The 10,652-nt window shown below is 31.2% G+C and overlaps 1 protein-coding gene across 1 annotated transcript; it reads left to right on the top strand.

Moving 5' to 3' along the window:
- Positions 1 to 2,286: 2,286 nt before the first annotated feature.
- LOC131599806 (uncharacterized) lies at positions 2,287 to 7,872 on the top strand. Its single transcript, XM_058872059.1, has 8 exons — positions 2,287 to 2,350; positions 2,442 to 2,915; positions 4,002 to 4,151; positions 4,664 to 4,747; positions 5,511 to 5,627; positions 5,762 to 5,953; positions 6,445 to 6,926; positions 7,129 to 7,872. Exons 1-8 carry the CDS (start codon positions 2,335 to 2,337, stop codon positions 7,741 to 7,743), a joined length of 2,130 nt encoding a protein of 709 aa, XP_058728042.1. The 5' UTR covers positions 2,287 to 2,334; the 3' UTR covers positions 7,744 to 7,872.
- Positions 7,873 to 10,652: the final 2,780 nt, after the last annotated feature.

The raw sequence follows: 10,652 nt of genomic DNA, 5'->3' as shown, positions 1-10,652 counted from the left end.
TAAGTATTTGAATCTTATTTTAATTCAAATAAAATCATTAGGGTTTACTTCAACTAACAAATATATAATGCATTTCAGATTTTGTGTAAAAGGAATGAACTACAGCCTAAATCCGAGGGGAAATATCGTGATTTACCACCAGCTTCTTGATCACTTACCACCGGAGGATGTATCTCCTCTAGTCGCTTCATCATTCACATACTTTTTTTATTATATGACTAATTTAATTATTAAGTTTTGTACATGTAGTTTATTTGGAGACCATATCTGGAACTCAATCATGAACCTAACGCTGAAGATGCCGCTATTTGGACATCAAAGACGGCCATCCAGAGACCATAGTGATTGAGTCAAACTCCAGTTCGGGATGCATCAAGGTATCCCTGATCCTCCAACTGATTTGGGAGAATGGCACCTGAAACGAGTCAATCATCAATGGAGTGTCCAAACCTGGAAGGAATTCACTCCAGATTGGCGCTGGATGTGGAAAAATTGTAGTCACCATGTCCTTAGTTTCCCTGTTAGTGATACTGAAATGAAACCATCAAGACAATATATGAGTTGGTACAAAACTGTTACCACCCCGGGTTTATTTGTGGAAAACCCTTTCAACTTAATAGATCCCCGCCGACAAAACTACATCATCCCACAACAACAACAACAACAGTACCTAGAACAAACCCAGTACCAGTAATACTCCCAACAACACACTCCCAACAGTACTACCCATTCCAAACTCAGTCCCAACCACTTTACCAACACCAAGACCAATACCAACAACACAGCCCATACCAAACCCAGTCCAACCATTATTTCAACCACCTCTCCAAAACTGTATACGACCCACCCAGTACCAAGAGGCAGGTTCCTCTAGATCATTCAGCCAAAACAACGAGGCTGGTTCCACAAGAATCCAACTAAGTCCCGACTTGGGTCTACAGGATGAAAGTGACCGCTGCGACCCACTAATATCACAAGCCTCTCACCACCGTAGCCCATATGGCTACGCAACACCAACCGAAACATTTTCCTTTTATCAAGGCAGTGCAAGTGCCGCCGAGTGCTACCAACTAGAAGTCATAGCTCCACCTCCTCCTCCACCACCATTTCAAAGCTATGAGGGACTGGGTAACCGACTTTACGACAATTGGCTTCTGGAACGCTACGATGGCCTTGACGATTTCCTTGACACCGAAATTATTGAAGGAACACTTCCAGGCCCATCCACCCAAACACAACAAGAACCACAGAGGGGAACGGGTGGGGCTCGCGGCCGTACACGTCCTCAACATGATATACGCGCTCCGAGATGCATAACCGACGGGCGTTACGGTGATGAGAGACACTAATCGTATTTTAATTTTTCCTTTATCAGTTGTTGTTTATGTTGTTTTCCAATGTATCCGTCAGTTTAAATTAATGAAATCGTTTGTTTCCGACTTTTTTCCCACTATTGTTTATTACATATTGCCCTTAAAAAAATAAATAAAACTGTACATAGGCGTCATCTGATATGACAACCCTAATTAGGGTAACACATTTGCGCCCTCTCAGATGGCGCATACACCTAAAAAACACACATATGCGACATTTCAAATGGCTCCTACTCCAGAGAATGCTGTCAAACCTAGACACTTTGGTAAATTTCCCCAAAAGATTTTGTTTATTTTTTTTTAAAACCTTGTTATTTAAATTAATTTTTCTAGGAGAGGAAGTATCAGGTTGGTAGTTAATGATTTTCTTATGCATATAAACTTAATTTGGGAAAGTAAAAAAAAGGAAAATAATGCCGCACTTAGCCTTGTTGACAATGGTTAGATGTATTTAATTACAAGGTAATAATATTATATTTAATGAAAAGTTGTTTGGAAATGATTGACGTACGTGCATGTCCAACGATTCCGTATCAGATTTGTGTATTAAGTTATTGTTCTTTAGTGTTGGATTCTACACAACGTGATATTAGAAGCCTTATATTAGAAGGTAGCTTTTGCTTTAAACCAAAAGAATAAAGGAAGATATTTAGTAGCTTTTACTTAAGCTTGAGTCTCACTCAGCAATAAACATATTGCACTTTGCTTTTGTCCTCATATTATGTGTTTATTACACACTTAAAAAGCTGCAAAGTTGAAGAAAGGAATAAATATATTATTACTAAGTGACACTCCTAATGTGAAACCCGTGTTTAGAAGAGAGTATACTTAATATTTTTCCTAAGTATCAGATTCATTTCTTTTCTTATATAAGACAATTAGGGTTGCATTATATGATTATATTTGCCTAGTACATAGCAGCAACACTACCCACTTTCATTCTGCATTTCAATCTTAAGAAATGGAAGAAGACGCACGTAAGTCTAAACTTTACTTATAAATTAACACTCAATAGCTTTTCCACATTTTGTTATTAATTAACGCATGTTGCAAAATGAAATTATGTAGCTAAGGAGTTCCGTGAGCTAGTATTGGAAGACGAATGGAAAAAAGTAATTGAAAAATACAATGAAGATATTAACTATCACAAGATAGAAATCAAGGGAAGAGGAACAGCATTACACGTGGCAATTAGCAATGGACGCACAGACGTAGTGAAGTTTCTTGTAGACGCGATAGAAGTGCATGGAGATGAAAGTAGTTTGAAAATTCTGAGTGATATAGGTGCAACTCCTCTTCACCTTGCAGCATATAGAGGATTCACTGAGATGTGTGAAGTTATAATTGGAAAAGAAGGTCAAAGGAAATCTTTGGTTCAAGAGAAAAATGCAAATGGAGAGACACCACTTTTTTGGGCTGTGTGTGGACGTAAAAGATTGGTGTATATTTATCTGCAACAGTTTTATCCTCTTGATCTCAATATTGCTATCGATAAGAATAATACTAGCATCCTTCATGTTGCCATTCAGAAAGAAATGTTTGGTTAGTTTTCCTTTATATCTTACTTACTTACTTACTTTATTTATTTATTTATTTTCTAGTTTTTAATATTCAATTTTCTTTTAAAGATCTTCTAAAAGTACCTAACAAAAGAAATTATTCTCTCCTGTTGGACATAGATTAAAAAATTATAATAAATAAAAAAGAAAGAATAGTAAATTTATCAAATTGTCATTATTAACTAAACTATTAGTGTAATCAAATTATCATTAATGATAAGTGAGAAAACAATAAGTAATAATATTGAATAGATGGCATAATTGGAAAATAAAAAATAAAATTGCACTGCTAATTTAAATTGACAAAATGAGACAAATAACTTTTTAAATGTAACAATTATTATGAATAAGGAATATGGTTAAATATGTTTTTAGCCCTATAAAATTACCAAAAATAATTTTTAGTCACTATAAAAAAAATCGAGTTTTAGTCATATAAAATTATTTTTGCATGCAGTTTTAGTTTATATCTACAGAGACTAAAACTGCGTGCAAAAGTAATTTTATATGGACTAAATTCGATTTTTTTATAGAGACTAAAAGCCAAAATAAATTTTTTTATAAAGACCAACAACATATTTAACTCAAAGAAATATTATATTAAAAAAATAAAATTCTCGCATTTTCTTTTCATATATTAAAATCAGTATAGAGAAAAACTGAACTTGTCGGGCCACGAACTCTCACTTTCATCCTACAAACCCAACATTGAATCTCGTCCTTCTGAAGGGAAGTAGCTGATAAGTTGGTCCTGTGGTTCCAATACTTGGTTCGGAAAATGACCTTATCAAGGCCTAATATAATATATCATAAAAGATATAGAGAATTAAAAAGGAAAGTAGTTGGTTACCTTTAAACACACTTTTGAAACCTCTTAGATCCACAAACTGTTCAGTTTTAGTTTCACCACATAATAAGTTTCAATTGTGGCAAATCACAACTGCACTAATTGTACATTCATTGAACAATTGTCTTTATATTTTGATCATTTTAATTAAAATAATCAATTAAATTTCATTGGAATAAAAATAATTCTCAATAATAATAGTCTATGTATCTTATGCAACAGATTTGGCAATTATAATAATGTATGGCTACCAAGGTCTTAGATTTATGAAGAACAAAGATGATGTCGTTCCTCTCGAAATTCTTGCTACTAAGACATCCGCCTTCAAGAGTCAAAGTAGCCTATCATGGTGGAAGAAAATCTTGTACTACTGTAAGTTACACATACTTTTGAATATTATAAAAAATAATTTAATTTTTTTTTTTAAGAGCGAATATCTATTTTGCGAATTATTTGTCACGCGAATTATTATAAATCATGCGAATTATTTGTCACTAATGTACATTGATATAGTGGTAAAAGCTTGCTTACAATAATGTCTTGGGTTCGGTTCTTTCACTTATCATCCTAAAAGTGGAAGAGATTTAAAGGCATATGCACCATATCAATATTCCTTAACAAAATTAATATTCCTCTATTCGGAGGACATTAAGCTTTATTAAACATGACATTACCTGAATATACCATGATAACCACCATTCCTTGTAGACCAAAAAAATGTAGAAAGCCATCAATATTGGGGCTTATGGGCACCATACCACCTTCCATTGGAACAAACGAGATAGTTTGGAAGTCCAAATGAAATTTTCTTGCATTATTTTAATTTTTTTGTCAAATGTCATGAAAAATCATTTAATGTTCTTGACAAAATTTTGGTGTCAAAGGTCTTATTATAAGCTGCCACGATGCAAAAACTACAATGGAATTGTATAGAAAGAAGGTTATATCTACAGAAAATGCAGAGGATGGTAAGCTTCTGATGAACTAGTATTTACGATCACTTTTGCATTATTATTTTAGTGTTTTGAAATTCCTGAACTATTAATAGTATGCATGTTCCTTTGGCAAATATTATTGATTCCATTTATTTATGAAGTTATTATTGTCAAGGTTTTAAAAAACGGTCGCAGCCGTGTTTCGGTTGCGTTGTCGTTTTCGCGATTTCGGTCCGTATTGGTGTTGTGTTACAAATAACGGTCATCGCATTATGAATTTCTCACAACATTACACAAAATATGATTCCTGTAAAAAGGGTATTTACTTCTTTTTATTTTTACAATAAAAAGAACAATTTTGTTCAAAACTTCAATATTTTGATTATGCAAAAGCCATTTGATATTTCATCAATAACGGTGTGTAAACTATTATAACAGTGTTTCGCGGGCGTATGCAATTTTTTCCTGAGTCTTAAAACAGTGAATAATAGTATCAGAAGACACAAATACCATTTTGTCGCAGCCGTATTCGCGGTCGCGAATAGTTTTTTAAAACCTGGAGTATTGTAGTTAGTTTCCACTGTTATTTTCTATTATAACAACTTTTAATCAGTTATAGGATCAGTTACAATAACTTTTAACCACTTGTCTTAGTTCGAGGGAAGCTAAGCTTAATATGTTAAGTCTATTTTTCTTTCATTTTATAAGAATTTTGATCAATGGAAATAACAAAGTTAGTTATTTCGTTATTTGATGGTGCTCACAATTTTTTACTAATGACTTGTAAATATTGCAGAGAAATGTGATAACAGTGAAGTTGCAATACCTATATACCATGTTGAGGAATTAGAAAAGGCATACAAAATACGAAACAAATATTTAGCATTCAAATGGCATATCCCATCACTATTGGGTATGTATATTGAACGCTTCTACATTTAATTTTACATGCTTTGATTTAAGTCTACATTAATAGTGGACAAGTGAACATAAGTTTGTTTCCATAACTCGATCAATAAGTGCTCTTTTGCTTAATTAATTTTGCAGATTTAGAAGCAATTAAAACTATTAAGAAGAAGCATATATATGGTGGTCAGCTCTTGAAAGAATTCATGAAAACACCTACTTGGTCATACATGGGTGGTGGGGAGGAGCCATCACATGACACGAAATATGATGACGAAATGAAAAATGAAATTCTTAATTTTCCCGAGATTATCAAGCACGCACAGGAAGGAGGTAAATAACAATAAATAAATAAAAGACTTAATTGCAATTTTGGTTTCTCTATTATCCATTTTTTTAGATTTTGGTCCCCTTATTTTAAAATTCGGAATTTTAGTCCCTTTGTTTTAATTTTTATAGGTTTTGGTCCCTCTGCAAATCCGAAGGCAACTTTTTAATAAAATGGAACTCACATTGATGACATGTTCAACTAAAATCTTAAATAAAAATAGTTTTTTTGAAAAAATCACTGTTGAAGTGACACTGACACATCATCAATAAGAGCGTTATTTCATTTAAAATTGCCTTTGAATTTCCAGGGGATCAAAATCCTCAAAAAAACTAAAACTTAGGGACTAAAATTCCGGATTTTAAAATAGAGGGACCATAATCCAGAAAAATGGATAATAGAAGGACCAAAATTACAATAAAGTCTAAATAAAAATTAATGTAATGACATGATTAAAATATAAAGAATAAAGTAATCAATATTTGATTATTTGCAGGCGATGCCTCAATAAAAGAGACAAAAGAAAATAAGAAAATGGAAGATTTAGCAAATATTAATGGAAAAGATACAATATTTTCGGCAAAACCAAAAAATGGCATATACGTAGAATTGAAGAATATTAAAACAGAAGTAAAGGACACAGCATATTTGATTGCAGCAACTCATGGAATAGTTGAGATGATGTCAGAGCTTCAATCAAATATAAGAAGCGCGGTTGATGAAACTAACTCTAACAATGAAAATGCATTGCTTTTAGCAGTAAAGTACAGGCAACCGCTTGTCATTGAGTTTTTGCGGAAATCTATACCTGGAGGAGTCTTTCGTCACCTAAATATACAAATTGATAAAAATGAGAATCCCATTTTACACTTGGCAGCATATACATCATTTCAAACCTACACATCATTCAAGAGTGAAAAAACCTGGAGGATATCTGGTGCTGCCATGCAATTGACGTGGGAAATCAAGTGGTATAAGGTACATTTATTGTTTAATTAGGATCATTTTTTAGGGTAAGGTGGGGTACAATAGAGAGCTCCAAAATTGTCACGGAAGAATTGTGGCTAACCTACCTAGAGACCTCAAATACTTAAGAGAGTATTGGGTTTAGTTATTACTTATCACTATATATTTATATGTCACATATTTTAAGTAGCATTAATATATATTTTTTTTATAGTACATAAAAGAACAAGTACCAGAGAATTTCAATAATAGAGTCAACATAGAAGGAAATATCCCAAGTGAAATATTTAAGGAGCAACACAAAGAACTTCTACAAAACAGTGTTAAGTGGTTGAACGACACAGCAAATTCATGCTCAGTTGTTGCTACTCTTATTGCTGGTGTCTCCTTTGCAACATCAGGCAGTGTACCTGGTGGCAATAAACAAACAGGAGAACCAGCATTAGAAGGACAACCTGCATTTAAAGGATTCGCTATATCTTCATTAATTGGATTGTACTTCTCTGTCACTGCACTCATCATGTTCCTTACTATACTTACTTCTCAAAAAGAACTCGAAGAGTTTCGTTTCAACTTGCCAATGAAGCTTCTTTTAGGCTTGAGTTCTCTCTTTGTATCCGTTGTCTCTATGTTTGTTTCCTTCTGTGCTGGGCATTTCTTTGTGCTCACAGATGAATATACAAAGGGAAGTATCTTGTTCTATTTATATATTTCCATTTGCCTCCCTGTCACGTTCTATGCATCTGCGCAGTTTCCGTTATTTGTTGATCTTGTTAAAGTTGTTTGGAAGAAGGTTCCACCACAAAGTGTTAAGGGTGTTCTTCTGTAGAGGTGTTTGTTTTGTTATATTGTTGTGTGAAATGGACCTAATGGGTTAGGTTTCTACTTGAATAATAATTTTTTATGTTTTGAATACTATTGTGACTGTAGTGTGATTTAACTCGTTTGTATAACTATAAGGTGTATTAAGGATTATATGAATTTCCAACTTCTTCTCATCCCATTTCTCATATACTATAAATACTATTTACATTTTTGTGCATTCTTATAATTCTACTAATTAATTGTTAAATAACTGTTGAAATATGCCTTAAAATCTTTGTTAACAAAAAGAAAAAAAACATATTTTGAGATTGTCAAGAATTCAGAAAGCCGAAAAGTAATCTGGTTCTAGAGATTTACGGGTATCGGGTTCGGTCGGTTCGGTTCATTGATTCATTCATTAATGTTAAAATATTTTATATTAATTTGGAGATCATATAAATTAATATAAAAAAATATTATAACATATTTATAATATTCTAAAATATATTATAAGATACATTTATAATAGTCTAAAAGATATTATAAGATATATATTTATAATAGTCTAAGAGATATTATAAGATATTTATAATATTTAATAGATATTATAAGATTATAATAATATATTTTATTCTAACAATTAAGGAGATATTTTTGGGATTTGGTATGGATTTGTTGGATCTTGGCTATTATAAATATGTATCTCTTCTATTATTATAGTGAGACAATCTTAGATTCACAACAATAACAATATTAAATTATTTTCTGTGTACTCATACAATAATATGGATATTGTTTTCTAAAGTAAATTCAAATATCAACTTAATATATTAAAGTAGAATGTATAGAAATATAACATTTATAAATTCATTAAAGATATTATTAGAATATAAGTAATTAAAATTATTACGATATAATATATTCTTATATATTTATTGATTAATATAAATATTTTATACTAAATATTACAATTTTTAGTTATCAGGAAAAACCAAGCTTTCATTTCAAACATCAATCATAAAAATTCACTACAAAAATCATATTCACCTCGATTTAAAAAAGGCTTTTATCTTGGTTGGGTGGTTGAGGTAATGCATGATGTAGTGCGCTATTTTTTCTCTCGAGCCACTACCAACCGAATTGAAAAATAACATTGATCATGGGTTCAATTCTTAACAACAACATTCTCAAAATAACTCTATAGAATGACGACCTCCCACTTCCCCTTAGTTGAAACCTAGGTGACATGTTGCAAAGCATCCAACTTTTTTCCTCGGTTAGAGGCTTTTGACTAAGGGGAAATTCATATATATATATATATATATATATATATATATATATATATATATATATATATATATATATATATATATATATATATATATATATATTTTAATTTTTCATATTTTTTATTATAATATGTATTTTTATAAAATATAAACTAAATGATAGTTTAGGTACCACAATTTTAATATGTTTATGAAATAGTTCCTAAAAGACATATTTGTGAAACAAAATTATACATTATGTACCGAAATTAAATGACACACTAATCATCAAAAGTATAATGACACACTATATACTTAAATTATATATTATTTTCATCAAAACTAAAATCCAAAATATATTACATCAAATAGTCTATAAACAAATAAACAACCAAAAAACTAAATTAGCATGCACATGACTTATAAAACCTAACGAAGCAAGAAGTCCAACGAAACCGGAAGTCAAATATATTTTCTCTGTGAATGGTGTCTGATCATTAAACAATTTATAAATTGAACAAAATTTAAAAACACTTAGAAATTATAACAAACTATTATGGTGTAAAAATCATTAATGCCTATAGAGATAATGTTCAACGTGTGTTTTGTCACATAATATCAACATTTGTATCCTCTTAGTTTTAACCTTGTTTACAAATTGCTTTTATATATTTAAAAATAATACATACAAAATATATATTACATTAGGGGTAAAAAATTTGGGCTTTTTATTTCTAAAACCTTGCAATAAATTGTCTCCCTCCATAACTCTATGTGTTTATAAAAATGTAAAGATTACACATTAATTACAAAGCTACATAAAATATATATTACTAAGTCACATACAATACAAAATTAAATAGCATAATTAGGGAAGTCTACATATGAGAGATAATTATTAATTGCCAATGGATATCCGGTGCTCATAACTAACTTTATTTGAATCACTTATCCAATTTGATATGTATGTCTTAATCACGCTTGACAGTTGCTTTAAATGGAATATTGTAGGGGTCAATGAATCCATAAATAATAGATTTACTTGTTTAAATAAAGAGACGATCCACATACCAAGAAAAGTCAAAATTTGAAGTGAGTCTTGAGATTAAAAGTAATTGGTAAAATTAATATAAATTGACATCACCTGAAAAATGTACTTGCATAAACCAAAATTGTAGTAAATATATATCTAACCGTTCAAATTCCCTCAAAATATCCCTTAAACACTTCCGTTCAAGATAAAAAAAGTTCTGCATTTAGATCAAGCTCTAATTGAATATTAACGAGATCTTTAAGTCCATGCTCATGCAGGTAAATTTTTTTATTCGATCTAGTTGTTGTATAAGAGTCTTATTCTTGTTCTGAACAGCTGAGCAACTACTTTTTTTGGTTTCACCACTGTAATACGGTGAACTGACTTTTAAAGAAATGTTGCGGATAGCAAGAGTCGCCACCGACTTTTATTTTATCCAAATTAACAAAAAGGCTAAAAGAACAGAAAAAGACCTTTTAAAAAGATTTTGAGTTCGGGGGGTAAGTTATACAAACGGAAGGTGTAAGGCACCCTTTGCATCCATGGTTTTCCATGGGCTCTTAATTGCTTAGCTCACTTTGTTTTCAAAATGTTTGAATTGTTTGAAAAGTAGGGTGTGAATAGAAAAGATTT

Source organism: Vicia villosa, linkage group LG4 (assembly GCF_029867415.1).
Source record: "Vicia villosa cultivar HV-30 ecotype Madison, WI linkage group LG4, Vvil1.0, whole genome shotgun sequence".
Classification (NCBI taxonomy): domain Eukaryota; kingdom Viridiplantae; phylum Streptophyta; class Magnoliopsida; order Fabales; family Fabaceae; genus Vicia; species Vicia villosa.
The sequence above is the reverse complement of the archived record's forward strand: the minus strand, read 5'-3'. Positions and strand labels throughout refer to the sequence as shown.